This window comes from Rhinolophus sinicus, chromosome 9, assembly GCF_057876585.1.
Source record: "Rhinolophus sinicus isolate RSI-liver-muscle chromosome 9, RSI-T2T, whole genome shotgun sequence".
Lineage (NCBI taxonomy): Eukaryota > Metazoa > Chordata > Mammalia > Chiroptera > Rhinolophidae > Rhinolophus > Rhinolophus sinicus.
In genome coordinates this window covers 34,523,755-34,538,147 of record NC_142509.1, presented here as the reverse complement: position 1 = coordinate 34,538,147, position 14,393 = coordinate 34,523,755, and the positions used below count along the sequence as shown (strand labels likewise).

The window sequence follows — 14,393 nt, the reverse complement described above, 5'->3', positions numbered from 1 at the left end:
TAGGTGCTCAATTAGATATTTGTGAAGCAGCTAAGGAGTGAAGCTCCGGCCCTATCTCCTGGGAAAGTCTAGCCTTCTCCCCAAAGCATGATAATAAAAACCCAGAGCACAGCTCTCTAACTAGCCCTGCTCTGAGCGGCTTCCTTTTCAGACTCGCTGGTTTTCCTTTCTAGCTCTCAAGGCAAAGAAGCCCAAGGCGAAGAGCATGGGGGAGAGTTTTGAGAGCTACGAGGTGGCCCACCTCCGGCTGCTGAAGCTGGCAGAGAACGGGGACCTAAATAAGCTCATCGAGGACTTTCTGGCCAGGGAGGAGAAGAACTTTGCTCGGTTCACCTACGTCACGGAGCTCAGCAACGACGTGGAGATGATGCACAAGAGGACCCAGGAAATCCAGGTCAGGCCCGGGACCCTCCCGCCCCCACAGCTTCCCCAAAGCGGGCTCCTTGGAACACTCCTCTGCAGCAGAAAACGGTCTCAAGAACAAGTCAGTTTGGGAAACACTGTATGTCCCCCACTGTGCCCCCCGACAGTTGAACCTTTCTGAAATTGGTATTTGTCTTTCAATTGATACACACACTTAATGCGGTCATGTCCCCTCACCTTTAGAGACATGTATAATCTATGGCATGTTTTATAATCCAGGGTTCAGTAAACTATATATGGCTAAATGTGGCCCATTTTTGTACAGCCCATGGGTAAAGAACGGTTTTTTATATTTTTAAAGGGTTGTAAGAAAAATAAAAAAGAGGACTAGGCAAGGCAGACCATATGTGGCCTGCAAAACCTAAATTCTCTGGCCCTCTTGCTGACCTCTGTTAATCAACGGCTTCACAGAACTGAGAAGAGATAGTCAATTCATCTTGGAGGGCCCTGATGTACGCGGGCACAGGAAAGGCTCTGACAAGTCCTGTGGTACAGAAACCTGTTGGCCTTTGTTGAAACCCATAGTTTCCCAAACCTAATTGGCAACCTGGGCTGCTTACTCCCCAGAGTAACATAAACAGCCTTTGGAACTGTCTGCACAGGATAGAGTCTCAACTCCTTAGCGTGACACTCCAGTGTCTTTAAAATTTGGCTTTCGCCTGTCTCTGCAGACTCAGCTGCCATCATGACCCCCAAGGCAGCCTCTGCGGCTGAAAGGACCAGCCATCCCCTGCATTTCCCTCTTCTGATGCTTTCCTCGTGCTGTTTCCTCCCCTCTGTTTTCACCCCTCTGCTTTTCTTCTGATGAAATGCTACTCATTAGTCCTGTCCTTGCCCAAATGTCACCTCCTGTGGGAATTCATTACTCCTCCCTCGGAGGTCCCTGCGCTCTGTATATATGACACGAGGAGCCACTTCCTTTTGCAATGTCACTGTTTCCTGAACATGGGGCATGGATGCTGGCTGTGTGCAAGTAGAAAGTAGCTAGATTTTGGTAAAAACATTTTAATTTACCAGTGATGAATTAATTTTGATGAGGATTAGGAAAAATATAGCCTGCAGAGCAAACTTGTGACTGATATTATGACTTGGTGTGACAAGTAATATAAACAGTAAATAACGAATGATAAACATAATAAAATTTGGTTGGTTTAAAGAAGACTATTACTGGATAATAATAGATAGTGATTGATAAGAATAGTACAAGTGGCATGTGAAAATGGCAGAAATAGAGGCCGTTGTATCAATTAAGGTTGTCACAGGAAACAGATGGCATGCCCAAGATTGGTAAATTGAGGTGAGTTTTTTAAAAGGGACTATTTACAAAGTTGAAGGAAATTAAGAAGGGAGAGTGAAGGACCACCCAGAGAGAGGGCTACAGGATCGGTGAGGGAAGGGAGCAGTTTCTGGAATCAGGAGAGAGCTGTGTGGAGAAGGCTGTCTGTGTCCTTCCTGGAGGGATGTGGCCACACAAGTGATCTGCCCAGGGGTGGGCAAGTGCCCCTCAGCCTCACTCTCCTTCTACCCTCAAGCTGGTGTTTCTCCTCTGCTGGGCCCAACCTGAGCCAGAAGGCAAGGAAACCCCTAGCCTGGGGCAGAGGGGGGCAGGGCAGGAGGCGGGAGGTGGACAGGTTCTGAGAGAACTTCCAGTTCAGTGTGGGTGGTAGGCGTGGGGGTGGGGGAGATGAGTTTGAATTGCCCTCCATCTCCTTTCTGGAAGGTGATATTCCAGAGGTCCTCAGACAGTGTGTTCCCTCTGTATTCCTGATGCCCAGGAAGGCTGTGCACACAGCGGGAGGCACCAGGAAATGGGTCCCAGACAGTAATTGACCTTGACCTTCCCATTCACCTTGAGGGTCCTCTCCCTCCTTGAGCTACACAGACATTAGGACACATCTGACATTAGGACAAGTGTGTCTGATGAAAGATGGCCAAAATCCTGCCTTCCTGGGCCTCAGTCTCCCTGTCTGTAGAGTGACATACTTAGACTAGAGCAGTAGTTTCCAAACTTTTATTTAAAAAAATCTATAGAACATTTTTGTTTAAATCCAGGTTAGGAGGAAACATCAGTATATAAAACAGATAAAATGGAATAGTCCTGGATGAAAGGGGTGGAGGTGGCATAGGGGATTGAACGGGGTGCTTGGGACCTTACCATTTTGCCTTCTTGTGGCACCTCTGCTCAAACTAGGGTTCAGATTTTTTTTAAAGTTAAAAACAGTTAGGATTCTAACATCTGACTTCACCCCTACTTGGAGGGCTGGCGCCAAAGGTCATAAATTGGATGAATGCAGCTTTCATTTTTCTTTTGCTTGGTCGCCATGACCACCAATTTTAAATTTATTAGTTGCCAACATTTAAAAATCGGGATATTCAACATGAAAATCTGGATTTCTGGTTCCTCTTGGAAAACCAGAAAATCACATTCCCCTGGGAAGCTGAGTGCCTCTGCCCCTGTAAACCGATCTAGCTGTCTGGCCCTCCTTCGCCCAGAGGAGCTGGGTTTGAGTTTGCAACCTCCGGTTTAGGCGCTTCGCCACTGCCCTCTGGTGGTCATCTGTAGTATTGCAGGGAAGATCTTTGAAGGCAGAGAGCTCTGAAGAAAAAGATGGTCTGGGAGTTGGCGGGACCCTGAGTCATTTTCCAGGAGGAAGCACCTTACTAGTCCCAGTGGGGTGACAGAGACAGTCCATAGAGAGGGATGTGAGGACTCCAGTAGGAAACTGACCTATGCAGGAAATGTTTCCCTAACAGAATCGACCTAGATCTTTCCCATTTACCATGATGGTTCCTTCTCTCTTACCCACACACCCTGTCTCTGGTGTTAGGACGGTGTGTCTGATGAAGGAGGGGGAAGTCCCTGCCCTCTCGTGGCTTCAGTTTCTCACCTGTAGAATGATGTTTGGACCACAAGAGCTTCTGAGCTCCTTTTGAAGTTACAGAAGTGTGCCTTTTGGGGGCTTAAATAAAGCTGTAAATGCCTGTTGAATAAGTCCTGGAAATACTTTTTTCCAGTGTGAAGGTTTAATATTTTAAAAATCTTAGAAGAGAAAGATACACTTTTTATAGAAATTTTGGAAACTACCTAAGGATAGAAAGAATTTTAAAAATTACCCATTATCCCATTGCCTAGAGAAAATCGTTAATATTTTGATCTATTTCCTTCTGACTTTTTTGGGGGGTGGGTGGGTGATGCTTTTAAAACTTAGTATAGTGATTATCATGTAGTACATATATTATAATGGAAAAAAATATATAAGGTTATATATTCTAATGGAAACAATGTTCTTTTGGTTATTTGTTCTCCCAGTAAGTATTTATTGAGCACCTACTATGTGCCAGACACTGGTCTGGACACTGGTAATGTGGTAGTGAACAAAATGACAAAAAGCCCTGCCTTCATAGAGCTTCTATTCTGGCAGGGAGAAACAGGCAATAAACAGCAAGCCCAATACATGCATAAGTTGTGGAGTATATTAGGAAGTGAGAAGTGGCATGGCTATAAAGATGAAATAGGGCAGGTTAAGAGGGGTTCTGGAGCCAGGTGAAGGCACGGGCAGTTGAGACGGTAAGATTTGATCAGACTTGTAGGTGAGAGAATAAGCTGTGCAGATCTTTGGGGGATGAATATTCCAGGCAGATGAAATAGCCGTGCAAAGGTCCTGAGGCAGGAAAGTGCAAGTAGGCTCGAGTGCCTGCAAGGGGGGGAGGGAGAGAGAGAAAGAGAAGAGAGAGAGAGAGAGAGATGAAGCCCGAGAGGGGAGGGACGTCGTAGAGTTGGGGGAGACATTTCCAGAAGAGTTTTTGGTAGTTACTCTGAGTGACAGGAGCCATGGGAGAGTTTGGGACAGAGAAGGAACACCTCTCAGTCAACTTATCAATCAACCCCATATGGAACAAAACTGAAAGAGTACAAATAGAAATCCCAAAGCAAGAAGAATTGCATCACCTGGGCATAACATTGATTCATCATTTTGGTAGTTCCTTCTGGGATTGTTTTTCCTTTAAAGATTGGAAGGCCTCAGTTCTTTTTTTTTTAAATTTTCTTTTCTTTTCTTTTTTTTCGTTTTCTTTTTTTTCTCTTTTTCTTTTTTTTTTCTTCTCAGTTCTTTTAAATATTTTTTTCCAAAATGAAATAATTATTTTTCTGATTGGAAAGGTAATATATATAGGTCTGTGCAAAAATGTAATTCAGAAAAATACAAAGAAAAAATACAAATCACCAAAACATCACCACTCAGAGTTAATGTCCATTAATATTTTGGTGACATTGCTTTATGAAAGCAGTGTGCCCTCAAGCCTGTAACTGCACACACACACACACACACACACACACATCACATCACATCACACACACACACACAGACCTCATGGACATACATAGATACGCATACACACCTGTACACACCTATGCAGACAGACAAACAGACACACACATGCACCCATGCAGAACCCCACAGACATAACAGACATACACACACACACACACACACACGCACACACTTATAGTGCTGGGATCATACTGGACAGTTCAGGCTGTTTTGTAAACTTTTTTCCCAGCGATTCATGATAGATACCTCCCAACATCATCTGTGTTCTTTTTAATGGCTTCTGGGGACCCTGGATGCTCTGTAGTAGAATCATAGGTTGCTTCTTAAAAAATGCAGATTCCTCGGGCCCTACCCCATACCTACAAACCTAGATTATCTTTGAACGGGCCAGGAGTCTGCATTTTTTTTTTTTTTAATTAAACCTATTGGGGTGACAATTGTCAGTAAAATTACATAGATTTAAGGTGTACAATTCTGTATTACATCATCTATAAATCCCATTGAGTGTTCATCACCCAGAGTCAGTTCTCCTTCCATCACCATATATTCGATCCCCCTTACCCTCATCTCCCACCCCCCACCCCCCACCCCCCTTACCTGCATTTTAACAATCTTTGTATTTGAGACCATTTCCCCCCATGATATGAATGTACCATCATTGATTGAACCGACCCCCTATCAGTAGACGTTAGGTTGTCCCTAACAGGGGCTATTACAAATAATAACATGATGGGCAGCCTTGAGCTGCCACTTTTGCCCACTTCCTGTTATTTCCATGGGACAGTTTCCTCGAAATGGACTTGCTCAGTCAAAAGGTGCGTGCCTTTTATATCTGGACACATTGGCTAGCCCAGGGGTTCTCAAATCTGGTCACTGGACCAGCAGCAGCAGGTGCAGCATCTCCTGGGAACTTTCTAGAAATGCATAATCTCAGGCCCCACCCAGACCTATTGTATCAGAACCTCTTAGAGTGGGGCCCAGCACTCTGTGTTGTCACAAGCTTCCAGCTGATGCTAATTCACGCTATAGGATGAGAACCCCTGTTCTGGGGCTGCCAGTTCATTGCAGTAGCTGCTAGCCACCTGTGGTGATTTAAGTTTAAATTAATTTAAACTATATAAACATTTTAAACTAGCTCTTCAGTGGTACTGGCCACATTTCCATACCCATGTGGCTAGTGGCTGTGGTGCTGGACGTTACAGACAGAGGATGTTGCCACCATCGCAGAAAATTCTATGGACCACACTATTCTGGATATTTCTCCAGAAGAAATTAATTTTCCACCCTTCCAATGCCCTCACTGTTCTTTCAATTAGGAAACATCAGACAAAACCTCCGGGGGCATAAGAGGAGCTCCGGGGTGCTGGGGCCCCTTTGATCAGATCATTTTAAATCCCCAGCAGCTCCCCGAAGCACAGGCTGGTTTTCAGGTGTGGCCAGAGAGGAGCGTTCAGTTTTCCTCACAGTCTCGTTCTCCCCTGAGCAGAATGAGATCATCCACTTGCAATCCCAGCAGAAATTGTCCCATGATGACAACAGCTCTGTCCTGAGACAGCTGGAGGTAAGACCAGAGTGGGGAGGGAGCAGGGAGGGCCACGGGAGTTTCCGCGTCTGTCTGTCTGTCTGTCAGGCAGCCTGTCAGCGGGGTCTCAGGAGGAGTAAGAAATCTGCCCCATGACACTACAGCCTGAGTCACATCTTGACAGGTCCTGACCCTTTGTCACAGGCAGCCTCTGCTGCAGGTATTGCTGCAGAATTTTGTCCCAACTGCCCTTTCGTCTATTTTAAAGACTCCCGCACTTCAGGGGGTCTAGCCCAAGCTCGTGCGCATATACATTCATCCCAGACTGGCAAATTCCAGACAGATCTCTGCCTTCGTCTTTTCTTCTTGCTCTCCCTTGTCCTGGCTGTGGCCTGTTCCCAATCAATAATAGTTACGACAAACCTTTCTTGAGCAATTAGCATATACTAGGCTCTAGGTTAAATGCTCTGCTTGCACTAGCTCATTTAATGCTCACAACAGGTCGGTGCTATGATCTTTCCATTTTGCAGATAAGGAAACTGAGGTTCAGAGAGGGAAAGCCACTTGACCAACATCATGGAGCTGGGATACTGGATTGTATTTAACTGCTAATAACAGGGACCCCAAATAACAGTGGCCTAAGCAAGATAGAAGTTTATTTAGTTTGTAAAGAAATAAGTCTGGAGATAGGCACCTCGGGGTTGGTCATGATGTCATCAGCGACCCAGACTCCTCCTTTCTGTTTTGCCATCCTTGGTATGTGGCTTACGTTCCCACGGATGCCTCATTGTTGCAGTATGGCTGCCAGTGGTCCAGCCAGGTAGGGAGAAAGTGGGGGAGGAAAAAAGGCCTTGCTAGCTGAGTCAGCAGCTTAAAAGTTCTTTCCCTGAAGACTTAGCCAATGACTTCTGTGTTTATACCTCATTGGCCATCCCTATTGCCAGGGGGGTTGGAAATATAACTGTTAGCTGGGGACATTGCCACCCCAAATACAGTCAAGGGCTTGTTATTCAGGTATAAAGGGAGAATGGATAGCACAGTTCTGGCAAAGATATGAACTCAGAGAGTTGATTGCAAAGTCCCGTTTTAATCCAGTAGTTCCCGCCTCAGGAACGGTGCTCCTGGGTCACTTACTTTTCCTTCTCTGTGGCTTGTTTGTGTTCTGGGTATGCACCTGATGAACAATGGTGGTGCCATTCTCGGCTGGGCCACTGGGGGGCGGCAAAGCACATGCTGCCCACTGAGCCTCTGCAGCTCAGAGAGGCCTCCCTGGAATTAGACGTTCCAGGCAGGGCCAATTCCAAGGAGACCCTCCGCACCTGGGCACATTCCTGGGGTCCCACATCCTCGGCATAGGGCCACCCAGCGTCCAGATGCTTCCTTGGGCTTGGGACTGGAGCTGCTCTGCATCTTGGGGTTTTGAAAGCCTAAAAGGAGGCAGCTTGCGGAAGCTGACCAGGTAACCCCCAAGCATCTTCCCACCTCTGCCCGAAGTCCTTCCATCAGCTTTTTATTCCTTGGGCTTTAACATGACTTCTGGAGGCTTCTTTCCAAATGCAAATACTCGAAGCAGGAGAACTTGTCTTAATAGCAGAGGGCTCACAAGGTACTTTCTTAGCTGCTGCTGAAGATCTCTTCCGTCTGCTCTATTCTTGGAACCTTTCACACACCTTCCATTTCATCACCTCCTGTCCCTCTGGGACAAGTGGTGGGACCAGTCCCTTAACGGGAGGGTTTGTCATGGGAGTTACACAACCAGGCCCTGGGTATGACTCAGAAAAGCCACTTCCTAGCTGTGTGACTTTGAGAAAGTGATTAAATCTCCCTGAGCCTCAGTTTTCTCACCTGTCAAATTGGGATAATGATCGTTCTCATGTCATAGGGCTGTTACTTCTGCCTTGTTACTAATAATTGCCCAAGTAAAGGGATGGGGTGGGAATTGGGCTGTGCCACCAGGAGAAACTAAAGAAGACCACAGAGGAGGCAGACATGTATGAGAACAGCTACAAGGAGGTGAACAGCACCTTGCAGCAGCTCAAGAGCTGGGTGGAGAATCTGTTGCAGAAGATAAATTGTGACACCACCAAGATCCTGGTGCAGTTAGGGGAGACAGGGAAAATCACCGAGGCCAACCTCCCACAGTACTTCGGTGAGTCCAACGGGGGCCCATTGGAACCATTTCCAGAGCTTTCTGTGATCAGGCAAGGGGCCTGTTGTTTTGGTGGTAGTGAGCCTTGCGATGAAGCATGTGGGTACTAATAACCGCCTGCCTGGGTTCAAATCCTGGTTCTACTCTTACTAGTTGTGTGACTTTGGGCAGCTTTCTGAACCTCTCTGTGCTTTAGTTTTTTTTCATCTAAAAAAAAAAAAAGAGAGATGTAAACCCAATATCTATCTTACGAAGTTCTTAGAAGAAAACTATATGATCATCTCAATAGATGCAGAAGCATTTGACAAAATTCAACATTCATGATCATGATAAAAACTCTCAACAAACTAGAATGAAACTTTCTTAACCTGTTAAAGGGCATCTACAAAAACACCTACAACGAATCTCATACTTAATGGTGCAAAACTGAATGTTTTTCTTCTAAGATCAGGAATAAGGAAGGGATGTCTGCTCTTGTTCAGTACTGTAGTCATTGTCCTAACCAATGCAACAAGGCAAGAAAAAGAAATGAAAGGCATACAGATTGGAAAGGAAGAAATCCAAGTGCTCAGAGTGGCACCTGGCATGTAGCTAATGCCTGTTAACTAGAACACACATTTCTGGTCAGAGGCCCTGAGCTCAGACTAGAGAGGGAGGGATACACCTGCACAAATCATGACAATTCGGAATGAATGGCTTTCACTGCTCTTAGAATAAAACCTCAGGTTTCATTGTATTTAATAATATCATCTGTGTTTGGGAGTTTCCCAAGACAGCCCTCCCACCACGTTCAGTGGGTCACACAGGATGTGCTTCATTCCTCCAGCAATGAGTTGTGACAGCATGTGTGAAATGTTGTCAACCAGGGGAGCGCATCAGAGTCTCCATGCCCAGGGTTTTGATTGGGGGCTGATTACTGAGTCAGGCACCTGCAGCCTGGTACATACCCACATTCAGACTCCCAGGAAGGACAGCAGGTATGTAGCATAAACCACATTTTTTTGTACACAGTTTAGGCACAGTGAGTCACTCTTATCAGTTAATGGAAGGTAGGAGTCTTCTTGAAATCCAAGTTCCCTACTGCTGGTCTAGGGCTCAGCTGGTAAACAGGCCTGTCGTAGGATAACAGTCAGGCCTGCTGCATTAACTTTTTCCTGCCCATAGCCCGTCGGCTTCTGCAGAGCCTGGCCCCGGCTTATACTTCTCACCTCCTTTCAATTTGTTCTCCCTCCTTGCTCACTACCTCCAGTCACTCTGTTCTCCTCTTTATACTTCCAACCCTCCCCTCAGCTCACTCCCACCTCAGGGCCTTTGCACAAGCTGTTCCTAGAATACTCGTCGTATGCTCTGAGGCTGCTCATTCTCAGATCTCAGTTTAAATGTCCCCTCTCCACCCCGCCGCTGCCCCCTCTGAAACTGGTTCCTTGCCCCACTATTATTCCCTCTCATGGCACTTCTCTTATTTCACATTCACTAATTTGTCTCTGTGTACGGGAAGTGATCACGATCTGAATCTGTGAGGTTCTTGAGATCTGAGAGCAAGTTCCAGATGCAAATATTTTTGGTCTCTGATTTACGGAGAGACTAGCAACAGTACGGGGAGTGTGAGGTTTATTTACTTTTTAAATTATCCAAATCTAGTAGTTGCTGAATTCAGATAATGAGCATCTGGACTGTGAGGGGCACATGTATTTATTAGTTGAATTTGTCTTTCTCTCCATCTCCCCATATACACTGAAGTCCTTGCATCCTTGTTATTGTTTTATTTTTCTTCCATGTACCCATAGCCTCTAGCACAGTGCCTGGCATGGTAGGCATCCAATCATCATTTGCAGAATGAATGAATGAATGAATGAATGAATGAATGAATGAATGAATGAATGACTCCAGTGACTGCATGGGGCTATGACTCACAGAACGAAGGGCAGCTCCCCCAAACTCGGCAGGTCAGGGAAACATTCCTGCAGGTGGCAAGGCATGACTAGAATCTTAAAACAGTTCTGGGGGTTATTCAAGGAAGGGTGTAGGGAAAGGCATTTTAATCAGAAGGAACAGTATGAGCAAAGCTCTGGAAGCCTGAGACAGAGAGAGCACACAGGAAAAATCCATAGTTTAAGGCAGGGCTGCCCATGCCTCTCAATTTTTAGTGTTTCTCAACCTTCTTTTCATTATCACCCCCTACAGAGCCTTTTAGACATTGTTTTCTCAATTGCCCTCTCCTCGTGAAATTTTAATACAGTTGATATACTGTATAGCTGTTTATGTCCTGTATGTCTGTCTGTGCTTTATACCTTGTAGAGTCAGTTTTTCTTGCCTCTCAAGAATCAAATTTTGCCCTCGTGGGCGTGATACTGTCCCCTCAAGAATGCATGATGTAACCCAGGAGAAAGCCTTGTTCTTATAGTAGCTCATGATCCCCACTTCCTGTCCCTTCCCTTCCTCTCCAGCGGGGGGCACCACCCTGAGACACCACCCCCACCCTCCGCCACCCCATACACACAACCAGGTCTCTTAGCAGCCATTTGGGTTCTGCTTGTTTTTTTCCAGCCATCATTGAAAAGAAGACCAACGACCTACTGCTGTTAGAATCCTACAAGCGGATCCTGGAGGTGGAAGGGGCAGAGACCGAGACCTTGCCACCCTTCATCAACCCTTTCTGGGGTGGCTCTTTCCTCAAGAGTGCAGAACCCATCAAGGTCTACGCCCCAGTGTTGGGGACTGAATCCTTCAGTGAAAAGTTGGATGAAGGTTAGTTCTCTTTCTCCCAGATCTGCGTGGGTCTGTGGGTTGGGGTTCCTAAACCTGTGCCCATGAGGGTCTGCAGTGTTGAGCCTCAGTTTCCCTCTCTTTATGAGCCTCAGGGGTATGCTCTTGGCTGTGGCCACGTGACGTGGTTCGCTCAGGGATGCTTCTCCCTGCAGGCACAATGATGAATCTTAAAATATCCAAAATTTCTAAATTGGCAAGTTACGGGCTCACGAGATTCTCTGATCCCATCTCTTACCCTCACTGAATGCTCTTGAGTCCCACTCCACCCGTGACCTCCCTGTTCTCCCAATCCCATGATTGAAGCACCTGAGGCATAGTTGGTGCCAGAAACCTTAACTGTGGCCCTTCTGGCACTGGCCCGTTGATCTTCCTAACTGGGAGGCAGAAGCTCGAGACACTCCCCCTCACAGGGGGAACCAGCCCTGCTCCCTGAAGGTGGGGATAAAATCGGTCCCTCCGGGGTTTTGGGAGGGCAGTTTGAACACCTATGGAAAGCCTGAGAAGTGGACACCCATTAAACCTGTAAGTTTGCCTGTGGAAATTGGTCCTTCAAGAAAAACTTATTCAAGGGTCTAAGATGAAGGTAGGAGGATGGTCACTGCAGCACGAAACTGGAAACAGCTGAAATGCCCACCCATTAAGAGATTGCTTAAGTAAGTTATGGTTCCCCCATCCATACAATGGAATACAATGCAGCCACTCCAAAGAATGCAATGGTATATAATATATATGACCGTGTGTGTGTGTGTGTGTGTGTGTGTGTGTGTGTGTGTATGAAATATATATTCAGTGGTTCGCAACCAGAGGTGATTTACCTCTCAGGGGACTTTTAGCAATGTCTGGAGATATTTTTGGTTGTTACAATTAGAAGGAGGGGGTTGCTACTGGCATCTAGTGGCCGGGGATGCTGCTAAAATCCTACAATGTACAGAACAGGCCTTCACAACACTGACATATAATAGGGAGAGAGACAGCTATGATGAGAGAGAGAAAGAGAGAGAGAGAGAGAGAGAGAGAGAGAGAGAGAGAGAGAGAGACAGAGAAGGAAAGAGGAGGAAGAGGAGGAGGGGAGGAGGAGGAAGAGAGGGAGGGAAGTTGAGAAGCAGGGAGGTATCTTAGAGGATGTGCGGGTTGACTTACGTGGATATTCCTGAGTGTTTTGTAGAAAACTATGCATTTTTAAGTTAAACGATTCCATGTTGTTTAAATTTTTTCTTTTATAATGACCTTGCATCACTTTAGTAAATAGAGATTTTTTAAAAAGCTGCCCCACGTCTTGCCCAAGGTGGAGGGAGGGGATGCCAGCATGTGCGCACGTCTTCTGCTTGATTTCGCTGAGGCCACTGAAACCTAGCAGGAGTGAAAGCTAGGTCTGCTGTAGCCAGCTTTGCTCAGCTTCCCTTGGTCTTTCGAGTTCCTAAAAGAGGAGGGTGGTGGGGCACAGAGGCTGGTAACACTGTCCTCACAAGGTCGAGAACTTACAGATGATGTCATCACTTCTGTTCAGGGGAATGTTGATAAACACTGGGTTCTCTTGGCTCACTAGCCTCTGTGCTCCGTATGTGTAAATTAGAAGAGGCACCCCCTCTGGACAGGGTAATTAGGAAAAGGTGCCCCTTCTTGGAAGACATGGCTTGGCAATCAGGTGGGAGCTGGATTTCAGCCCATCCACTCATCTGTCCCATAGGGTATCTCTGTGTCATCTGCATCCCGAACATCTGTAGGTGGCGGCCCTGTCTCCTTTAGATTAAACCAAACTCACCAAGGAGAAGAAACAGTTATTGTCTGGCACCCCTGCAGTACATCTCTGCCTGTTCGCCCCTTCCCTGAACCTCGGGAATGTTCATACTTCAACCCCCGGCATTGTGGGGGAACCCCAAACAGGCATCCTTGCCTTGGGTACCCGTGAACGGGGCAGGGTCACTGCCCGGGGAAGGGAGTGTGCTGGGTCTGATTTCAGCTCCTCACTGCATCCTGTCTTTGGTGTAGAGGACCAGCCCCTGGACTACAGCAGCCTGCGGCAGATGGTACTCACCCACTACACCAACAGAGTGTCTCGCATGAGGGCCTCACACTTGGACAGCACCTCTGAAAAGGGGGACGATCTGAAGTCCAAAAAGAAGTAGCAATCTGAAGTGATTGGGGCCACATTTATACCATAAGCAGAGAGAATAAATGCTTTGTTCCATAAGCCTGGTGCCTCTTCACTACTGTGAAATTAGGGTGCTGGGAGCCACCCCAGGACAGGTTAGAGAAGCAAGAGGGGTTGAGTTCCAAAACTGGCTCAGGAGGCAAAAGTTGTATGAGGTCACATGGCCCTCGAGAACCTCAGATGGTGACCAGCATAGGTCAGCTGTCACTGTGGGCCAGCAGAGGATGCAGGGGCGAGCGAAGCCTAGGGGCCAGGGGGAAGCAGAGGTCCGTGGGGAGTGGCAGCTGCTCACAGGCCGGAAGTGGGAGCCACGGAGCCCGTGTGTGTGTGTGTGTGTGTGTGTGTGTGTGTCTGTAGCTCTGTGTATTTGTGTATCTGTGTGTCTCTGTTTCTCTGTGTGTGTCTCGTGGATGAGCGTGTCACTGCAGAGCTGTGGCCAAGGTGTCTTGCCCTGAACCACACACTGCACTTGAATGAACTGAGCCAGGCCTCCGCAGGCCCTGGCCACAGCTCTGCAGGAGCCCCAGAGAGCAGGGTCTGGGCATGGTGGACATAGATCATTGCAGTGTGTGGAACATGGGGGTTCATCATGGTGTGGGGCATCCCTGGGTCCCTGGCTGCCCAGCTCGCTCATTGTTGGCCTTGAAAGGCATCCCGTTTCCCCGCAGCCGGGGGTGATGTCAACTGCTGATGGAGCTGACCCTGAGCTCTTTCTGCAGGGCTCTGTTGTTACTCGAGCTCTGAAGACGCGCTCCAGTTCTGGCTCCTCCAACTGCCTGGACCCATCATCCCTCCTAGGTGACCCCAGCTGTCACTGCCACCCCCACTTTCAGCTCTTTGCTCTCATCCATCATGCACTTTGGCTGAGTCCTGAGTTCTTGGGATTCTCTTGAAAACTTAGAGTACCTGATATCCACTCCCCCTGCTTCCTGAAAGGCACCTGGCTTTTCCTTTGGGGAACCGCCATGTGGTTCAGGAAGGGCCTGATTTGAGCCTCAGGATGAGGGTTAACTACGTGACCCGGGCTGCCAGTCAGAGCCCTGCACC

The 14,393-nt window shown here is 47.3% G+C and overlaps 1 protein-coding gene across 1 annotated transcript in view; it reads left to right on the top strand.

The window, feature by feature from the left end:
• CCDC63 (coiled-coil domain containing 63) overlaps nucleotides 1-13,385 on the top strand; it is a 55,576-nt gene extending 42,191 nt beyond the window's left edge. The window contains exons 10-14 of the mRNA XM_019733894.3: nucleotides 174-394; nucleotides 6,241-6,315; nucleotides 8,233-8,425; nucleotides 10,973-11,173; nucleotides 13,184-13,385. Of these exons, the coding sequence (XP_019589453.3) occupies nucleotides 174-394; nucleotides 6,241-6,315; nucleotides 8,233-8,425; nucleotides 10,973-11,173; nucleotides 13,184-13,320 (827 nt within the window). The 3' untranslated portion in view covers nucleotides 13,321-13,385. The remainder of the gene's footprint in view (nucleotides 1-173; nucleotides 395-6,240; nucleotides 6,316-8,232; nucleotides 8,426-10,972; nucleotides 11,174-13,183) is intronic.
• Nucleotides 13,386-14,393: the final 1,008 nt, after the last annotated feature.